The 21,245-nt window shown below is 35.8% G+C and overlaps 2 protein-coding genes across 6 annotated transcripts in view; one reads left to right on the plus strand and one right to left on the minus strand.

The window, feature by feature from the left end:
* Positions 1 to 12,995, minus strand: fam210aa (family with sequence similarity 210 member Aa). Of its 4 annotated transcripts, none has more exons than XM_067411232.1 (5): positions 12,679 to 12,989; positions 12,551 to 12,593; positions 8,458 to 8,901; positions 1,816 to 1,927; positions 1 to 1,443 (listed from the first exon to the last, which is right to left on the minus strand). In XM_067411232.1, exons 3-5 carry the CDS (start codon positions 8,829 to 8,831, stop codon positions 1,177 to 1,179), a joined length of 753 nt encoding a protein of 250 aa, XP_067267333.1. In that variant the 5' UTR covers positions 8,832 to 8,901; positions 12,551 to 12,593; positions 12,679 to 12,989; the 3' UTR covers positions 1 to 1,176. The 4 variants fall into 4 exon arrangements, with proteins under 4 accessions (XP_067267333.1, XP_067267335.1, XP_067267332.1 ...); XM_067411234.1 differs by having other exon boundaries at positions 12,880 to 12,979; XM_067411231.1 differs by having other exon boundaries at positions 2 to 1,443; positions 8,458 to 8,859; positions 12,880 to 12,995.
* Positions 8,889 to 21,245, plus strand: part of rnmt (RNA (guanine-7-) methyltransferase) — a 23,514-nt gene continuing 11,157 nt past the window's right edge. The window contains exons 1-6 of one of the 2 annotated variants that reach the window (XM_067411229.1): positions 8,889 to 9,009; positions 14,711 to 14,868; positions 17,045 to 17,183; positions 17,334 to 17,456; positions 19,755 to 19,870; positions 20,033 to 20,214. In XM_067411229.1, coding sequence (XP_067267330.1) covers positions 17,144 to 17,183; positions 17,334 to 17,456; positions 19,755 to 19,870; positions 20,033 to 20,214 — 461 coding nt within the window. In that variant the 5' untranslated portion in view covers positions 8,889 to 9,009; positions 14,711 to 14,868; positions 17,045 to 17,143. Of the gene's footprint in view, positions 9,010 to 14,222; positions 14,327 to 14,710; positions 14,869 to 17,044; positions 17,184 to 17,333; positions 17,457 to 19,754; positions 19,871 to 20,032; positions 20,215 to 21,245 lie in introns of those variants that run through there. The other variant, XM_067411228.1, reaches the window with a different exon arrangement.

Genomic DNA, 21,245 nt, shown 5'->3' on the forward strand with positions numbered 1-21,245 from the left:
GGTAATAAACTTCAAGCATCCACGCTAAAAACTGTAAGTATAGTCCAAGACCAATGGATCAAAAAAAAAGAAAAAGAAAAAAAATAATACTGCACCTTTAAATTTCAATCAGTTTACAATAATTCTACTATCACTGGTGATCATTAAACATCATGAGTAATAAATGTTAATTTCAGTGATGTATCCAATGTGCATACTAAAAATACCTTTCAAAACACTTCAATTTTTAAGCCAAACATCTTCATGATTCCATCTGAAATAAGATGAGACAATGTTTATCATTTTTATTGTTACTGTTGACAACCAGGTGGAACATCCTTCAACAGACAGAAGGCTTTGCAATCCAATCAAACCTAAACAGCCCTAGTGCTTCACCAGCGGAGACATTTGCTGTGAAATAATCAGTTCAATTATTAAACTTCATCAGTTACTAAGCAAAAACAAACAAAAAAAAAGGACTTTGAGAAATATGAGACTACCAACCGAAAATGAAGTTGCATAAATTAAACACATGAATATGGCAGGAACATACTGAATTCGAAATAGGACGTAAAGAATGGATGATCTGCAGAATCAGACAATTTGTGATTATTTTACTGCATTTCTATTTCCCATATAAGCAACGGTATAAGCTGTATTACATCTTAACGTACATTTACAGCTTTATGACAAACACTGTTTTGCATAATATCTAAAGTTACAATCAATATTCAAGATTTTACAACATGACTACTTCATTCTCAGTAACTTGTAACTGTTTTGAATCCATAATTTAAATATGAACGTATGCAAGAATCGAAAGAGGCAGTGCTATGTTGTTCAGGAACAAAGTATTATAAATATGATATTGGGCACATTATACCTGCTGTTCTCTTTAGAAAACACACTCTCATCCGTTAAAAGGTACTTCAAGTTAAGTCCAACGTCTTTCAGTAGACTTTGTGTGCTGTGATATTTTATATCCAGAAACTATGGTCAATTTATGAATTATAATACCACCACATCTTGTGATAGTTTAGCCTATTACTGTACGTGAACAGTGAGTGTAGAGCTTACAGCCTACGTTATATTTTAAATATGCTTTCCTTAAAGTGTTTTATATTGTTAAATAACGTGAATCTTCATGACATTATGGGAAGATAAAGTCACTTCATGACCTTTCGTAAGTGTATTAATCTATTCCTTTTTCTTTCGGAAAGACACTTTGTCTTTGGTTTCTTGAAGTTTTTCATTGAACTTGTCTTTCGTTTCCTCCATTCTCTCGGAAAAACGATCCTTGGTCTCCTCCATTTTCCCAGAGATCCTCTCTTTGGTCTCCTCCATCTTCTCCTGGAGGTATTCCTTCACAGGCGGAGGGGTGGACATGTAGCCGTGCTTCCTCAGGTACTTCACGGACAGTGATGTTCCTCCTAGAGTCACCGTGTACCTCGCAGGTGTGGCGATCTTCAGGAAATCAAGAAAATTAAACCACATTAAGTTCCGTGAAAAGGAACTGAAAAGAAGTTTGTTCATGTAGTGAGTGACTCTCACAAAGTTTGAGGTCAATGACATTCTAATTCATTCAATTCAGATGAGCTGCCATGTAGGTGAAATAATTGTGTCTGAAAATACATCATTCATTTAATTTTACGAGATACAAATTCTCCAGGAAAACTGAACCTAAATTGTCTTGATTTTGATTGAATCTCTGTGATATTTATCGGTCTTGAAGTTCTAGAGCTGAATGGAAAGTTTGAAACAAATTGATTTACAATTAATTTCTTGGTAAATTATATTATTTAAACAATTCATTTATTAAAAAATAACTTAGCCCACCTTGTACATGGCATATGCTGTCAGTGCATAGCCACTTTGAGAGTTCTCCAGGAGTTTCACAACCTTGTCAGGAAACCCAACATACTCAAGAAATGGCACCAAATTCACTCCTCTACAGGAGAAAAAAAAAGAGAGAGAGCAAGCGAGAAAGTAAGCAAACTATTTATTGAATAGTATATTATATACTATATATAAAAATAGCCGGCGCCGATAGCCTAGTGGTTAGTGCGCCAACATATGCCACAGTTGCAAGAAAAAGTATGGCAGCACTTGCAGAATCTGTGAAAATGTGAATAATTTTAACAAAATAAGAGAGATCATAAAAAATGCATGTTATTTTTTTAGTACTGTCCTAAGTAAGACATTTTACATAAAAGATGTGTATATATAGTCGGCAAGAAAAAAAAAAAGCTGAATTTATTAAAATGACCCCGTTCAAAAGTATGTGAACCATTGGTTCTTAATACTATGTGTGGTTACCTGATGATCTACGACTGATGTTTTTGTTTTGTGATGGTTGTCATGAGTCTCTTGTTTGTCCTGAGCAGTTAAACTGAGCTCTGTTCTTCAGAAAAATCCTCCAGATCCTGCAGATTTTTCAGTTTTCAAGCATTTTTGCATATTTGAACCCTTTCCAGCAGTGACTGGATGATTTTGAGATCCATTTTTTCACACTGCTGGCATTTGAGGGACTCAAACACGACTATTAAAAAGGTTCAAACATTCATTGATGCTCCAGAAGGAAACACGATGCATTAAGAGCCGGGGGTGAAAACTTTTGAATTCAAATATCAAGGTAAATTATACTTAATTTTTCTTCCGGAAAACATGCAAGTATCTTCTGTTGCTTCTGAAGGGCAGTACTAAATGAAAAACAATGATATTTCAACAAAATAAGAAAATTTAGACATCTTCATCCTGTTCAAAATTTTTCACCCCCGGCTCTTAATGCATCGTGTTTCCTTCTGGAGCATCAGTGAACGTTTGAACCTTTTTTAATAGTCGTGTTTGAGTCCCTCAAATGTCAGCAGTGTGAAAAAATGGATCTCAAAATCATCCAGTCACTGCTGGAAAGGGTTCAAATATGCAAAAATGCTTGAAAACTGAAGAATCTGCAGGAGCTGGAGGATTTTTCTGAAGAACAGAGCTCAGTTTAACTGCTCAGAACAAACAAGAGACTCATGAACAACCATCACAAAACATAAAAACAGTCGTGGATCATCAGGTAACCACACACAGCATTGAGAATCAATGGTTCACATACTTTTGAATGGGGTCATTTTAATAAATTCAGCTTTTTTCTTGTCGACTATATATAAACATCTTTTATGTAAAATATCTTATTTAGGGCAGTACTAAATAAAAAATAACATGCATTTTGCATGATCTCTCTTATTTTGTTAAAATTATTCACATTTTCACAGATTGTGCAAATAGTTCACTTACTTTTTCTTAAAATATATATATATAGTTTTACATTTTCTTAGAAGGACAATTCACCCTGAAATGTATATTATATTTATGTTACTCACTCACAACAGATGATGGACCCCAATGACTTCCATAGTATGGAAAAAAATAACATCAACTGTTTGGTTACCATGTTCTTTAAAATATCTTCTTTGTGTTCAGCAGAAGAAAGAAATTCATTAAGGTTTCAAACAACTTGAGGGCGAGTAAATTATGACAGAATTTTCATTTTTGGGTGAACAGTCCCTTTAATTAAAAACTTAAAACACTTAACATAAGCAGCAAATGTCTAAGCAGCTAAAACATGTAATTGTGAACATTGGTGGGGAACATATGACAAGGCAAACTGATAACTCAGAGCTTCTCTGAAGAGTGAGGTCATGGTGAATGAAATAGCCCATATTCAAGCATCCATTACCACCTCCCACATTTCTGAAATGTCTAGACAGTGGTGACCCACATTCAGCCAGATGTATTGCAGAGTAAACATTCCATTGTGCCATTTACCTCAATCCAGCACGCACCATACAGACAGAATGACCAAGCAAAAAGAAAATTACCTATCTATCTAACCCCACAGACACCTGGTTAACAGTTTACTGCCTGAGAACAGACTTTTACAATGTATGACAAATTCTGACAGACATTCCTTATTTATCAGATTGTTTAGTCAGAACTTAAAAGCTTTATGTTGTGCTTCTTGTAGGATATTAGTCGTATTTCTTTTATATTTCTTTGTCTTTAATAAATATTATCAACAACACACCGATATATTAGGCTGGCTGTTATTAAAGGATTAGTTCACTTTGAAATGAAAATTACCCCAAGCTTTACTCACCCTAAAGCCATCCTAGGTTTATGACTTTGATTCTGTCCATCAGAAAGAAGAGAGCTATATTAAATATTAAAATTATATTATATAAAAGTTCACCCAAAAATGAAATTTCTGTTATTAAGTACTCACCCTCATGTCGTCCCAAACCCATAAGACCTTTGTTTGTCTTTAGAACACAAATTAAGATATTTTTGAAGCAATCCACAACTTAGGCAGCAACGTCATTGCACATTTTAAGGTCTAGAAAGACATCGATAAAATAGTGTAAAATAATCTGATACCCTCGGATTTCATCAAAAATATCTTAATGCGTGTTCCGAAGACAAACGAAGGTCTTACGGGTTTGGAACGACATGAGGGTGAGTAATTAATGACAGAAATTTCATTTTTGGGTGAACTAACCCTTTAATAAATATCCTGATGCATCCAAGCTTTATAACAGCAATGAATGGGTCCAATCAGTATGAAGCTGAATAAAGTGCATCCATCCATCATAAACACACTTCACACAGCTCCAGGGGGTTAAAAGGGGACTCAGTGATATTTAAAATCCACTGTTTGGAAGTTAGTCAGGCCGAGTCCAACAACAAACATCTAACCAATCAGCATCAGCGGGCGTATGACGGTCGAGGGGAGAGAACGAGCAATTTGAAAATGAGTAGAAAAAAACTGCAGAACGATAAATGGGACACAATACAAACGGCTCAAAAGAATATCACTGGAATGAAGGTTAATGCCTGGGCAAGTGCTTTAGGACACGGTTATATTAGAAAAGCTTTCCACCACAGGAGAGTGCTAAGAGGGATGGCCTGAAAACTGCTTTGATCCCGCTTATCATGTGAGTAACACGGTTCTTCTAGAGCTGCTGTGCTGTTGGCAACTTACTACAAACACTTTGTATGTTTATTTTTTGTGCTTCCTTGTCGTTCGTTCATCAACTGCACTTTATTTTTTGTGAAACATTTTTGTTGCATGTCAGCTTTGATAAACAGACGTCTACTCTCGCATTGCATGTGTAACAGCGGCCAGCTAGTGAGAGTTCTGCAGTTAAACCACTCCACACTGACGACCACTAGAGAATGAGGTGTTTAGCGTTATTGGTAGTGCATTCGCCTCGCATGCCAGCAGCGATCAGGCAGCGGTTCGAGTCCGACTCGGAGCAGGGTGGTTAGATTTGGAGTGTGAGATTTGGAGGTGATGCAATGAAGAGAGGGGTGGGTTTGTTGGGTTGATTTCAAATATCAACAATGTCCAACAGTGTAGTTCAAATACCACTTACTGCACCTTTAATAAAGGCCTTCTGAAGCTAAGTGATATAAGAAAAATATCCATATTTTAAACGTTATAAAGTAAGCTGAATACGGAAGGCGTAGATCAGTGGTTCCCAAACTTTTTAGCCTGGAGTACCCCCTGAAGGGATTACCATCCTTCTGCGTACCCCCTCTCTTCCACTTCGACTGCAGTCACACCTTTACCATTAAGGGTCAATATTTGCCCCCTAAATTGATTTTCCAGTGCATATTTTTACCTTTATGAATAACTATAAAATAAATAATGTTTTGAATAAAAATGTTCAATAAAGAAATATGCAATGATGGTAAAACTAAACAAAACTTTTAAATATTAAACTAAAACCGCCAGTAGGTGGCAGCAAGTCACTGTTTTTATGAGTTAGTCATCGAGTCATTCATTCAGTAACAAAGCAAGTGGCTGTGAATGAATCATTGAATTATTGACTCTCAGGATTCGTTCAAAGCCGCAGAATTGTTTTGTATATCTTAGGGGTGTGACGAGACAGGTATCTCATGAGACGAGACTCGAGATAGAGTTCACGAGACGAGACAAGATGGCGAAATACGTGACTAGAAAAAATATTCTGCAGGTGTATTTGAAATGTTTTAACTAATCATCTTGTAATGAATGTCATTTCAGTTCTACTTTCTGAGTATGAATTATCATATGCAGTAAAAGACAATAATACTCAAACACTGTAAAATGTTTTGCCACAAACTCAACTGTCTCTTCAGACCTTACTGTACATGATTTATGAGCTTCTACAACTTTTGACCTCCTAACTGAACTCCTTTCCACAAACTGATCATAGAAATAAAACACTATAAATTAAAATGTTAACACTTTACAATAAGGTCTCATTTATTAACATTAATGTATTAACCAACATCAACTAACAATAAGCAATATATATGCTACAGTATTTATTAATCTTTGTTTATGTTAGTTGATAAAAATAGTCATTCATTGTTAGTTCATGATAGTTCACAGTGCATTAACTAATGTTAACAAATGAAACCTAATTGTTTGTGCTTAATAAGATTAGGAGAAAACTGTTATTCATTTTTATGGTAACACTTTACAATAAGTGCAACCATAATTGCACTCTCTCAATATTCAAAGTGCAAATAAGACCAAATTTTTCTTTGATAGAGCTAAGAGATGGTTACAACTACACTGCCCAGCCTAAGATAGCTTTCATATTGAGAGATATTTGAATTCATCAGGGAGCCGCTTTCAAAATGCGGGGTATTGAAAACGCGTTTGAATGCGCGCTCACGTTTACTTTCACTTTCAGCGATCGCGCGTAACTCTGTAAATATGGAGCGGCGGCGACCGTTATCCAACTTAATTAAATGTTTTTTATTTAAATACAAAGCAGTGGAGGCGTAATGTAAACGTAGCGGTGGCATATTCTTTCCAAATCATCCTAACACTCTGTCATGGCAACATCAAGAGACTACTTTCCGCCTCGACGAGAAATCTCCTCACATCCTCGTGACACGAGATCTCGTCACACCCCTAGTACTTCTGTATTGTAGTTCTGCTGTGGTTTTCAAATACTGACAGTACTGTGTTTAAAATGTATGTTTTGTTTTTTTGGCCTGTTGTATAATAATGTCACGTTTGCAGTCATGTGGATATTTGGGAACAATTTCGTTCTTGCTCGTTATCATCATTAAATACAAGAACTCACACAAAAAGTTTGAGTCTTAAATCGAAATTAATCCACTATATGTGTCTATTTGTTCTTCATGTGAGTAAGTGCTAAATCCCCACTTTTACAAAGGTGCATTGTAGAGAACGGCAGTAATTTAGCGCGATTTAAGGCAGCAGACTGCACGCAATTTATCATATGTGGATACAGTCATTTTTGCAAATGATGAGGTCATTTGATTAAATGTACTAGATTTACGGCATTTTGGGAGTTAGAAAAACATGCTCAGTTTTAATATTATTTTAAGGTAGAACTAAATGAACTACTCAGCATTTTTTTCACGTACCCCCTTTTGTCACCTCACGTACCCCAGTTTGGGAACCATTGGCGTAGATCTTTCTTGAGCTTCATACTTGTTGGTCCCGTTCCCTGCCATTATAAAGCTAAGATGCGTCAGGATATTTATTAATATAACTCAGATTGTGTTCATCAGAAAGAAGAAAGTCATATACACCTAGGATGGCTTAAGAGTGAATAAAGCTTGGGGTAATTTTGGTTTTAAAGCGAGCTAATCCTTTAATATGCTGATTTTTTAAAATAATATTTATCTATAAATAATGTATACATATTTCATCATATCACATTCATCACATACTAAAAACTTAATTTTATTATACTTTTTTATTAACATTATTTTTTTTTATTAAAATGTTACACATTTAAAATAGTTGGTCATCAGTGGTCACTGGCCATACTCTACAAATTTAGGCTTGCACGATTTATCAAAATAAAACCGAAATCACAAAATGCCTTACTGTGATTCTCAATTCATGAAGGCCATTATTTAAATAAATATGTGTTGCGTAATTCATAGTGAAGAGCAGCACTGTGTTCATTTACACGTGAACAGCTCATGATCCAGTTTTTTCAGTGTCTCAGAGCAGCTCAGTTCTCAGTAAATGTTGCTTCACAAGACTTTTAACATTTAGGTATGCAACATGTGCCAACCATCTTCCCATACTTGTAATGAGAAGTGCTTATCAAAAAAAGAGAAGCATTAGGCTCCCTTCGGTTTCAAAATAAAAGTTTGATGCTTTAACGTTTGAAAATGAGGACAGACAGACATAAATATTAGTATTCTAATTTTACAGTTGTAATTTAATTTAAATATATATTATCATATATATTTTTTATTTTGTTTTATTTAGGTGTTTTTTCCTATTTTTATTTGGTAATTTTTATAATAGTTATTTCAATAATTATATAATAATTATAACAATTATTATTACAATAGTTAGTGGTCTTTGACTAACAGGTTATTATTGTGTAGTAACTCTGATACTCCATCTTAGCCTCTGACCTAAATTTACATAACGGTAACACTTACTTCATTGCAGCATAGTAAAATGTACCGAACCACACTGTAGATGTCAACAGGTGCACAGGGATCATGACTTTGCCATACTGCTTAAAGGTTTTCTTGAATCTCTGAATGAGGCCGATGGATTTATCCTGCAAGGGGTCTGGGTCATCCTGCCCTGGAGGTGAGTTTACCAGATGATCTCTGCTGGTGTCCTTCTGAGAGGCCGGAGAGCAGAGCGCACTGGAGCTGCTGAGCCATCGTGGGCTGGAGCTCAGCTGTTTCCAGCACCGCCGAGTCGGGGGATTCGGTCTCTGTGCGGTCCGGCTACAGGACGGAGGACCAATCTGCAGCAGGGCAGCAGTCTGCCTGAAGACTCTTGCACACACAAACCGCTGCATCGCAAAACAAGCTTCTTCTCCCAAGGGTCTGTCAGCATAAAAACAAGCAGACAGTCTGACAAGGGCCTGACTGTGGGCGCAAGACAATGGCTTAATACATCTCAGAAAAATGCAAAGTAAAGAACTCTAGACTGATAAAACATATTCATAAAGGAGCTCCTATCCACCTTATTTTCAGGTAAGAGCTAGCGGGGACATTTGTCATTTTAATGTGTCTTGCTTTCGGTGTCATTCGCCTCCATATTTATTTTTAGCTGTACAAAACAGCTTGTTATACTGCTTGATATTGCAAACTGGCATTTCTTACCATATTGTCTTAATTATATAAAAAAGCTGGTTTGTAGCGCAAACAGTTTACTGCATTTTGATATTCTTCTTGTTATTTCCCTATAGCAGCTAATAAATAGGAAGTCTCACATATTCACAGAAAACATCTTACTTCTGAGTTGAAAAATAAGGTGGATAATATAAATAAATGGTCAGTAGTACTAAAGATGCACAATATACAGTGGGATGCAAAAGTCTGAGACCACATTGACGCTATTTGATTTTATAATTATTTTATTTAAAGGTGCCGTAGAACGTCTTTCTTTTTCCCCTGAATGTGTCTGTGAAGTTTCAGCTCAAAATACCCCAAATATATTTTTTTATTAATTTTTTTAACTGCCTATTTTGAGCCATAATTATATATGCACCGATTCAGGCTGCGGCCCCTTTAAATTCTCCTGCTCCCCTCCCCTGGAGCTCACGCTTGCCTTAAATGGCATAAACAAAGTTCACACAGCTAATATAACCCTCAAAATGGATCTTTACAAAGTGTTCATCATGCAGCATGTCTAATTGCGTTAGTATAGTGTTTATTTGGATGTTTACATTTGATTCTGAATGAGTTTGATAGTATGCTCCATGGCTAAAGCTAACATTACACACTGTTGGAGAGATTTATAAAGAATGAAGTTGTGTTTATGAATTAGACTGCAAGTGTTTAAAAATGAAAATAACGACAGTCTTGTCTCTTTGAATACAGTAAGAAACAATGGTAACTAACTACATTTAACCCTTTCGCACGTAAGTTTCAAATATTCTGTCTGACCCCCCAGCGTGAGTTTTTTGAAGCGACCGTTATTTAGAACTTATCACTTTATGGTTTCCATGGTGACGCGTCATTGCTTGTTATGTGGCACACCGCAGCACTGTATGAATGATGATCTGCTTTCATTTGATTTGTCCTTTTTTATTCAAAATATTCACAAATTTGTTAACTATAGCATGAAATATCTAATATTCAGATTGCCAAATATGTGCAAGTGGATGTGTTTTGCTGTTTAAACACCTTTATAACGATCGCGTTAGTTGAGCCATATGAGCGATGGGCGCGCGCAGCCATGTTAGTTTGCACCGCGCAGAGAATCGGATCTGTTGGATTTACAACCCGTGAATTTATCCACTTCTCCCGAAATACATGAAAGTAAGTGTGCCGGTGAACTGGGGAAGAATAGAGTAAGCTTTTAAGTTACTTTCACAATGTGTATCTGATATGAATTAAACGTGTTGTCAAGTTATAATGGAAAGGGTTGTTATTTCCGCTTCTATAGACATCATTGTGTATTTTACAAACTCTAAATATATTGTTTTGTTAGTACTCATGTGTATTTAAATGTCTGAAACCTGAAATGAACATTATTTGGTTGAAAACAATGCATATATGTGATTTATGAAAAGCGCTGCGTGTGTCCGTCTCTGGTTTAGCGCCAGTTAAAGCGCGCACGCACATTTGAATTTGGCAGTTGATCACGTAATGCACTGAACGTTCTAATCACACCGGTGTGATCGTACGCTCCTGGGGCCAGCCAAGACTGATCACACCGGTGTGATCGTACGCGTCAAAGGGTTAACAGTACATTAACAACATGCTAACGAAACATTTAGAAAGACAATTTAAAAATATCACTAAAAATATCATGTAATCATGGATCATGTCAGTTATTATTGCTCCATCTGCCATTTTTCGCTATTGTCCTTGCTTGCTTACCTAGTCTGATGATTCAGCTGTGCACAGATCCAGACGTTACTGGTTGCCCTTGTCTAATGCTTGAACATGGGCTGGCATATGCAAATATCGGGGGCGTACATATTAATGATCCCGACTGTTACGTAACAGTCGTGTTATGTTGAGATTCGCCAGTTCTTCGGAGGTCTTTTAAACAAATGAGATTTATATAAGGAGGAGGAAACAATGGGGTTTGAGACTCACTGTATGTCATTTCCATGTACTGAACTCTTGTTATTTAACTATGCCAAGATAAATTCAATTTTTAATTCTAGGGCACCTTTAAACCCAGAAATTTGTTTTAAGGACTTAAAAAAAACAAGAAAATTATAAATGTTTAATTCAATTATTTAAAAAAAAAAAAAAAAAAAAAAAAAAAAAAAAACATCATATAGTAAAAAAATTAAAGAGTCTGTACTCTTTCTGAGACTCGTATGAGCAAATCTGAGACAGTCCATTAAAGCTTAAGATAGGGCTGCACAATTATTAATCGTGTGCAAAATAAAAGTCTGTGTTTACGTAATATATGCATGTGTTATGCATATAATAATTATCTATATATAAATACACACACATACATGTAAATATTTAAGAAAAATGTTATATTTATATATAAAATATTATATTTATATATAATATAAATTGTATATAAATATATATTTATTTATACATGCATATATTTCTTAAAGATATACATGTATGTGTGTGTATTTATATATACAAAATTATTATACACATACTGTAACACACACATATTACGTAAACACAGACTTTTATTTTGCACATGATTACTAATTGTGCAGCCCTATCTTAAGAGGCTCTTTGAACAATTTTAAATCAATCTGGATCACATGATCATCATAAGAATTTGTTATTGTAAGCTTGAGTGCTGCTGTCATTAAAAACATACCAAAAACAAAGACATTCTAAAATTTATATTAAATTTTGAATTCAACGTTCACACAATCTGTAATTTAAAAATGTTTATAGCCTACATTTTTTTATTACAACATTTAAAATAGAGGCGTTTGAACTGGTTGTCACATTTTAGAACCCACTGCATCTGTGACCTCGGCATCGGCCATAATTTACTTTTATTAATTTTTTGGTATTACACTGATATTGAAAGCACATATATTTACATGCATAATGTGTATTAATAGATTACTAAATATGTGTCCATATTTTGTACTACATATTACAATGTGTTGACGCCCGACTTCATTTGAAGTATGCTATTTCACTTATTCTTTGTTTGAAAACAGACTGTAGAATAATAATTATCATAGGGTATCATATCAGTTTGACGTGGATTAATTTAATTTATTGAAGAAACACAATCCATACAGTTACAATAACAATACAGAAATTTGCTAGGGGGATATAAATAAAATTATAGGAATACGTTAAAAAGTGTACATACTTGCAAAGTTCGAATAGCTTTTTGTTTCTTCGAGGGTAATATACATTCAATATAATATTTCACTTCAATTTTAAATGCTATAAAACATGTTTTTACCTGAAAATTTACTTTTATGGATATGAAATTTGGCCATTAAAATAAAAAAATAAAAAAATAAGTGCAAATCTGTTTATCTTTGGAGTTTACAATAATGACTAAAAGAACATCGTTCCACTGTAAAATAAAATTATTAATTACTTTCTTTACCTTCAATATCCCATCGATAATGACGTCACTGGTGCTGGAACAGCTGAAAACATTAAGGAAAACTTAAGCTGCTGCACGTGCTCAATCACATTCAGAAAGAAACTCTCTGGAAATAATCACAGACTAACCTCCTAAAAATCGTATTTAAAACTCAGATCTTTTGGTATAACTTCACATGTGTGAAGTATCCTACGATAGTCACCAAACGTGAGTCAGCTAGCTTTGCTAAGGGATGTCTACTGTCTGATCTGCTGAACTAATGAAAGTTTCACTCGTCCTTCTGTCTAAACATACAGAAACTACCACCGGAAATATGTACAGCTACATACATAAGTGACTAAACCCGGCATGATGTGATTTCGCCTCCACAAACACATGTTATTCATGTCCCTTCTGTCATTCACAAGTACCCCTCAGAAGACGCAGCAACATTACACATGGTGACTGCGCTCGCACTGTGTTGGGGGAAATGTAGTACAGTCGTACTGTGGAGCCATTTTCAATGGAACAATGACTCTCTCTGGAACTACATTTCCCAGAATGCACGACAACGTCGCGAATGATTGGTGGACACGAAATGCCAATCTCTGACTAAACGTTTTCATACAAAATTATTGAAAATACGTTAAAAATGCGGTGATATGTGTATGTGGGGAACAAGTATTTATTTAAAAATGTATTTTAGTTAAAGAGAAAAAAAAAAACTCTTTTCTCCTGCTATAAATTTAGTCCATTTATTTATATCTATATATGTATAAAATGCTGTTACATTTGGTTTATGTTTACAATAACATACTTCCATAAACTAGTCCTAAAAAAGTATTCCAAGTTAGAGATCCAACTGGAGGTGCTGAATTAAAGGGTTAGTTCACTTTCAAATAAAATCTTCCTGATAATTTACTCACCCCCATGTCATCCAAGATGTTATGTCTTTCTTTCTTCAGTTGAAAAGCAATTAAGGTTTTTGATGAAAACATTCCAGGATTATTCCTCATAATGGACTTCAATGGCCTCCAAACAGTTGAAGGCCATAATTACAGTTTCAGTGCAGCTTCAAAGGGCTTTAAACAATACCAGATGAGGAATAAGGGTCTTATCTAGCAAAACGTTCAGTCATTTTCGAAAAAAATTGAAATGTATATGCTTTATATAAACAAACGTCGCCTTCTGAGTGCTTCTGCCAAAACCGCATTTTCATATATTCTTCAAAAATCTTATGCTGTATGTCCTACGCCTTCCCTATTTTACTTACGGAAAAAATCTAACTGGTGCCGCGTTCGTTCCATAAGTTGAATAGAGAAGGCGTAGGACATAAAGCATAAGCTTTTTGAAGAATACGGAAAGCTGAAGCACGTACGAGGCAATCATTTGTGTTTATGAAGCATATACAGTTGTATTTTTTTCGAAAATGACCTATCGTTTCGCTGGTATCGTTTAAAGCCCTTTGAAGCTGCACTGAAACTGTAATTTTGACCTTCAACCATTTGGAGGCCATTGAAGTCCACTATAAGGAGAATAATCCTGGAATGTTTTCATCAAAACGTTTCTTTTCTTTTGAAGAAACAAGGACATGAACATCTTGGATGACATGAGGGTGAGTAAATTATCAGGAAAAATTTATTTGAAAGTGAACTAATCCTTTAAACTTGTTAGATACACAGCATACCGACTGCTGATGTAGACACCGGTCCTCTAGGCGGCGCTGCACTGGTTTTCTCATATGAAATACTGCAGTGAAGATCGTGCTTGTTGGATACATGATGGCGCAAAACTCAAGTGAGTGCAGCAACATTAGTTCAGTCTTCAGTGATCTGTGTGTTACATAATCAGGTCGTTGAGCACATAAACTCTTAATATGATTTATAATGTTTGTCTCATTTTAAGTTCAACTAACGTTAGTCTCAGTCTCTGCAGATGAAACACGTGACGAGATGGACGCTTGACATGAGCTGTTGTAATGAACGCAACACTGACGCACTAACGTTATCGTTTTATGTTTATATTGGTCTATCTACGTACACTTCATATATACGCATTACTTTCGATTTGAAATGATTGAAATCATGACTTATGTTTCTTCCCTGTGGTCCATTACTATGTATAAAAGGGGAATGCACATTTCATAACATAAATAGTAATGCACTGCGCGCTTATTCACAGGATTGTTTGAGGCGAGCAGTAAATATGCTGATCCAGAGGTCGATCAGGACAGCATAGCATCATCTTTAGATGGTTCCCAGACTTCATCTTCATCCTCACTGAAGAGACACAGGGACGGCGATGGGGGGGATGAAGATGATTCTCCCAGGAAGAAGCTGGTAAGCTCGCGCCATCTAATTTACGTGTAATGTACGTTTACTTTTTATAAACTCAAAGACTGGGGCTAGTTGTTTACTTCTGGGAATTTTTCTCAGGATATTTAACGTTACTGCTTATTGATATTGAGTTGTAGAGCTCAGTTAGGATAGTCACTTTATTTTTTGACAGGAAAGAAAACGTGGCAGGGTTGTTTACTGTTGTTTAACAACTTAAAAGTCGTTCAGTTGTTTCCTAAAATAACCATAAAACTCCACAAAACAGGTGTAAGTTCTGAAATTTAAGATACTTATTTCAAAAACATTAAAAATTGTAATGTTTGCAAACTTTTGACAGGTACTGTAAGTCTATCCATCACAGGTTAATTTGCATTAAAAAATCAATATGGTGATCTCTCTGACTAATATATCTTTTGTTATTATTATTTTCCATTTTATGCATTAAATGTATAAAATTTAAATGGACCCTTTCCAGATGTCTGGGGTCCTCAGAAGCGGAAGTCGTCATAGTTGTGTAAAGTTCTATAGTAGTGAACGGTAACTACAACAAATATAATTTTTGCATTCCCGTTTGCTACAATTGCAAAACAACAAACAACCACAATAGTGCATCTATGATTTTACAAAAGAGGAAAAAATATCAAGGGATTGGTTATGTTGGTAGAGAAAAATGTCAAATTTGCCATCACTTCCTCAGCCGTTGTATTAGAAACACTCAAACAGCAGCGCTAACAAGTTTTCTTTATTTAAAGGTGTAATATGTAAGAATTTTGAGGTAAAATATCCAAAATATCCCAAATGTTTCTAATTATTTGTAAATCATGAGAAAATTGCAATTTTAACCAAGGATCCGGGACGTGTGAGGAGTCACCTGTCAATTGCGTCATACCCCCGTTACCCTCGGTTTCTGGTTTTATTTTGTAGAAACCATGGAAACACCAAAGACGCTTTAATATTTACATGTTTTAATAAACAAGGGAACAACTGTTTTGAAATATTTATGGACAAAAAAGAATTATTGTTATATAGCTCAACATGTTTATTATTGTATAGGCTAAATCTAGTTTTCTTGATTTTTTTTGCGAGTACTACGCTTTACCTCAGAGAAAATCTTGTGAAGTAGCTAACATAGCATAATCAGATGCAGCTTTAATTTTAGTAACAGTAATACAGCATTTTCTCCATCATACAATATGTTTTAAAATGAACTGCATGCCATTTATCAACACAAGCCATCCAGCATTTAATATGATATTCTAAAATCGATCTATCTTACTGCAGTGTGTCTCAAACAAGTGTCTCACAGCAGCCACTAAGCAAACGCCCAGAGTATCGCTATATAACATCATTTTCAACACACTCAAATGTATCTAATATAATAAACAGAGCTGCTTTACCTCATACTCATGACCGGAAAAGCAGAAGCGGCGCCGGCGACTGTGGCATAATAAAAGTTCCGCTGCTCGTGAGGCGTGTGTTGCGCAATCGCTCCAGCGGCCTCGTTCAGCTCCCACGTCCTGCTCTGTTTCATACTACAGTAACGTTAATTATCGCATCCATGAACATGATTTCTTTCTGAGTTCTATCCCGATTATTTCCACCGGCTGTGAGGTGAAGACCACATGACCCAAGATTCCGCGCTGAAACTTTGCATCATCAAGCTACGCCTTTGTTTTGAATAGGCCTCTAGCGACTTCTAGCTGACAGAAAATATTACATATTGCACCTAATGCTAAGGCAATATAACAAAGTATAGTGTTATAAACATCAGCAATAGAAAATGAAACTTGCAAAATATCAAGCCATTGTTTGATGAACAAATTATTCATTTATTTATTTATTTGTTAGGGACAATGCTCCTCAATCAACAGTCAGACACTGTAAATAACCCAAAGTTCGCCCAACAGGCTCATTTTCATCTGTTGCCAGATTTTAAAGTGGCAACCTAACATAAAAAAAGGTAAATTATCAAAAATAAAAATCATATCCACAAATAATAAAACAACATAATGTCAATATAATAAAACCTAGTATTCAAATGAGGAAAAGTAAACAATCATTTTTGCAACTGGTATTTCAACTCCAAATCTAGTTACTGAGAAATAGTGCTGCTAGTAATTGCGTTTCAGTGTGCCTACTGATCTCCCCTGCTCAGTTCAATACATGCTTTGTTTTGCAGGTCACAGAGGAATCATTACACAGTCAAAAAGTGGCTACACATTACAACAAACTTCAGGAGTGTGGCCTGGCAGAGCGTAATAAAAGCAGGATAGTCCACATGCGCAACTTCAACAACTGGATGAAGAGCGTGCTTATTTGTGAGAAGCAGCACAGAATTACTTTTATCTCTCAAAAAAGGATTTCATGAGACTGTATTGGTGCCATGTAGTGGCAAGTTTGTTTGTGTTTGGGTTAGTCAGGGATGAGATTTTTTTAACTGTTTGAGGTCTGTGTGTTGGTCTCCTCAGCGGAGATTTTGGATAAGGTGAAGCAAAGACGGAGAGAGGTAACCGTGTTGGATCTGGGCTGTGGCAAAGGTGGGGACCTTCTCAAATGGAAAAAAGGACATATTGATAAACTGGTCTGTGCAGGTAACTACACAATCCTCTGAACTTTAAAGACACTGGAAAAGTATGAAATGTCATCTTTACACCATTATTAAAATTTCTCAGTGAGCCATAAAAGAGAAACTAGGACTTTTTTTTTTTTTTTTTTGCTTTTCAAAATGGTAAAGCCATACCTAACAAACAAAGTTTAAAGCCCTTATAGCACAATTATTGCATTCTAGTTGATTGTGCATTGCTTTGCCGTTTTCCAGGACACATCAAGACTAGTGATTTTCTGATAGTAAATAACACGTTACAATAAAACATGTTTATTTTGCATAATATTTACTGAATCAGAAATGATTTGATTAAAAAAAAAAATACATTTAAAACATTTTTAATTTGATAAACTAAAATAAACAGATTTATACTTTAGATAGCAACCTCTTAATTATGTAATAGTGTTTTTCACAAATAAAGAGTTTCGCTTTTTAAATTTGTGATCACGTGTAGTCTGTATAGGCTTATAATGCCTATAAATTCCGGTCATCAGTGAGCCAAAATATTTCAAAAGATTTTGAATGCTCACTCTCTTTTTACTTTTGGTTTCAAATTCGCGATTACGCTCACTACGAATAAAGGGAGCGGTGGTACTGACCGCACATTTAATTTTATCCGCACATTTGTCAATGGTGCAGATATTACGTCAGAACCCGAAAGATTTAAGGGTGTGTTCACACTTGTAGTTCGTTTCATTTGGTCCAGACCCAAAAAAAAAAAAAAAAATTTAGTCCTGCTCCAATTAGCATTCAGATCGGCAATTTTATCACCGAACCAAAAGATACCAAACCTAAAGGCGCAGGGACACGTTCACAATCTGATTGGTTCGGCGTTTATAACATATTGTCTATTTTGAGACTAAACTTACCGAACATCCCAAATAGGGCTGGGAGATATATCGCATGCGATTGTCACGTGCATTTCGTCAGTAAAGCCGGTTCCCTGATTACCGCTAAATCGTCATCACCTACTTTCAAATGGAGCGCCATTTAATAGACAGAGCCGTAGATCACTGACAAGCCACGCAATATCGCGTTCATTATCGCAGATGAATCGCCTTCGATAATGAACGCGATATTGTGTGGCTTGTCAGTGATCTACGGCTCTGTCTATTAAAATGCCGCTCCAATATATCGCCCAGCCCTAATCCCAAACAATGCTGTGTGCTGGGCTAAATGCACTCGTTGTATGTGTGTAGTCTATATATGGTGGTATGTAGGCTACATTCATACCAGCTGAGAATTCATGAAAACCTTATAAAATGTGTAAAGGCGTCAAAACGGGGGCAGGAATCCCTCCGTCCCGCACGCAATTGATCTGCTGAGAGGAAACGCGGTTCTGATGCCTGTACCGAACTGTGATGTGCAACATAATGACTTATGACAAGAAAAAAATGATATGCGTCCTTTCTAGGGTCTCATATTCCTGTTTTTGGTTTGTCTACATGTCTTTGGTCCATGTTACGTTCATCATTTGATCGGCACCAGAGTTTGTTTAGAAGCGGCCCGCTTGTTTGGTGCACACCAGGGTTCGGATGGCATTCACACGTTCAAATGAACCACACTATCAGAGCAATCGCACCAGGGTTCATTTTAATTGAACCAAACATGCCAAGTGTGAAAGCACCCTAATTCATCGCTAGTTTTTTTCACCGCCCATTTTTCCTATGGGGTTTTATAATGGTGTTTTTAGATTTATGTGTAAAATAAAACCTAACCTGTCTATTCTTTGATGTTTTGTTTCACAATGTAAATTACACACACCCACAGCAAGAATGCAAATTTTGAAGCAGTTATGTTCATTTTTGAAAAATGTACCATTTTTAAAAAGTAACTAGATAAGACAGCTTGGGGTCTTGAATGTGCGCAGTGTATGTTGTTGAACAAAACATCAAAGTATGGTCAAGTTATGTTTAAGACACTGTATCCAACAGTGCCCTCAGTAATCTGGCAAGTCTGTGAGCACTGGGAATCATATTTTTTAATTTTACACGCCATCTGTCCAGGGTGTTTTCCCCTGCCTCTGGCCAAAGAAACTGGGATAGGGTCCAGCCCTGTGACCCAAGAATCGTTGTTGATAATTAAAAAATGCCAATATATTGATCGACCACTAATCAAAGCATTCATACTATTTTTTTTTTGTGATATCCTCTTGTGATCCTGCTGTTAAAAGGTGTAAACAGGACCTAAGATGTTCGTAAATGTGTAAACTGCATACTTTAAAAAAATGTATTTATATTGGAAATCGCACATACTCTTCTGTATTTGTGTTCGCACATCACAGATATCGCTGCTGTGTCCATTGAGCAGTGTCAGCAGCGCTATAATGACCTCAGACGGAGGGGTCACCCAAACGACCGCACATACTCTGCCGAGTTCATCACCGCAGACTGCAGCAGGGTACGAGCCAGTGTTTTATTAGCAGTGCAAAAAATTACACATTACACCATGTATCATTTGTTAGAGGGACTCTGTTCATTGTCAGAAAGGAGAAAAATGAAAGTCACTGAGCATCATTCAGTACATGACAGTACAGGGTCACATACTCTCTGTCTTTCTCAGGAGCTGCTGTCTAAGAAGTTGCGAGACCCTGAGCTGCAGTTTGATGTGTGCAGCTGTCAGTTTGTTTATCATTATTCCTTTGAGAGTGAGCAGCAGGCTGACACCATGCTGAGAAACGCCTGTGAGAGACTCCGGCCGGGAGGATTCTTCATCGGAACAACTCCGGATGCATACGAGCTGGTGTAAGCTCTCACACACACTAACTATGATATATATATATATATATATATATATATATATATATATATATATATATATATATATATATATATATATATATATATATATATATATATATAATTACTGTTTAAATGTGACAGTTTGTTGTAGGGCTGGGATAATTGTAATCGCGATACTAGACTCACAATACAATACTGTCGTTATATAATGTTTATGTGACGCAGACATTATATCAATAGGTGCTATAGTGAGGGTCTGCTAATAGGGCAGATCATTCGGGTCTTATTCCTACTGTGACGTCACAGTAGGGGGAAATCTGGAACAGTGTATTTTCAGAGACTGCTTCTGATTTATGGGGATTATATAAAAGAGTGGGTGGATTTTTTCCATTATAGGCTGGTTGTTTACACAGACTGTGGACACACAGTCTGAATGAATCTGTCACACTGATTCATTTATCGGAGCATAAATGAATCAGTGTGACAGAAATTTCATTTTTGGGTGAACTAACACTTCAAACACCATGTAAAAGTGAATTTTGCATAATAGGTGCCCTTTAGTATATTTTAAGTTGTCAGTTATTCCTGCGGTCACAAAGCTGAATTTTCAGCAATAATTACTCCAGTCTTCAGTGTCACATGAACCTTCAGAAATCATTCTAATATGCTAATTTGCTGCTCAAGAAACATTTCTTATTTTTAGCAATGTTGAAAATGGCTATATCTGTTTGTTTTTGTAGAAACCATCAGATGTTTTTTCAGAATTTTTTGATGAATAGAAAGTTTAAACAGCATTTATTTGAAAGAGAAATCTTTTTTAACATTACTAATGTCTTTACTGCATCAATTTCATGCGTCCTTGCTGAATTAAAAAGTTTTAAATGGTTAGTTCACCCAGAAATTAAATTACATTTCTGTCATTAATTCATGTCATCCCAAACAAATTCGTCCGTCCCCTGTCATACTGCTATGTTATTTTCATTGCAGAGCAACAGTGTTTACAACCGAATGCGGGCACAGTATTGGCCGGGTCC

The sequence above is a fragment of the Chanodichthys erythropterus genome, chromosome 15, assembly GCF_024489055.1.
Source record: "Chanodichthys erythropterus isolate Z2021 chromosome 15, ASM2448905v1, whole genome shotgun sequence".
Taxonomy (NCBI): Eukaryota; Metazoa; Chordata; class Actinopteri; order Cypriniformes; family Xenocyprididae; genus Chanodichthys; species Chanodichthys erythropterus.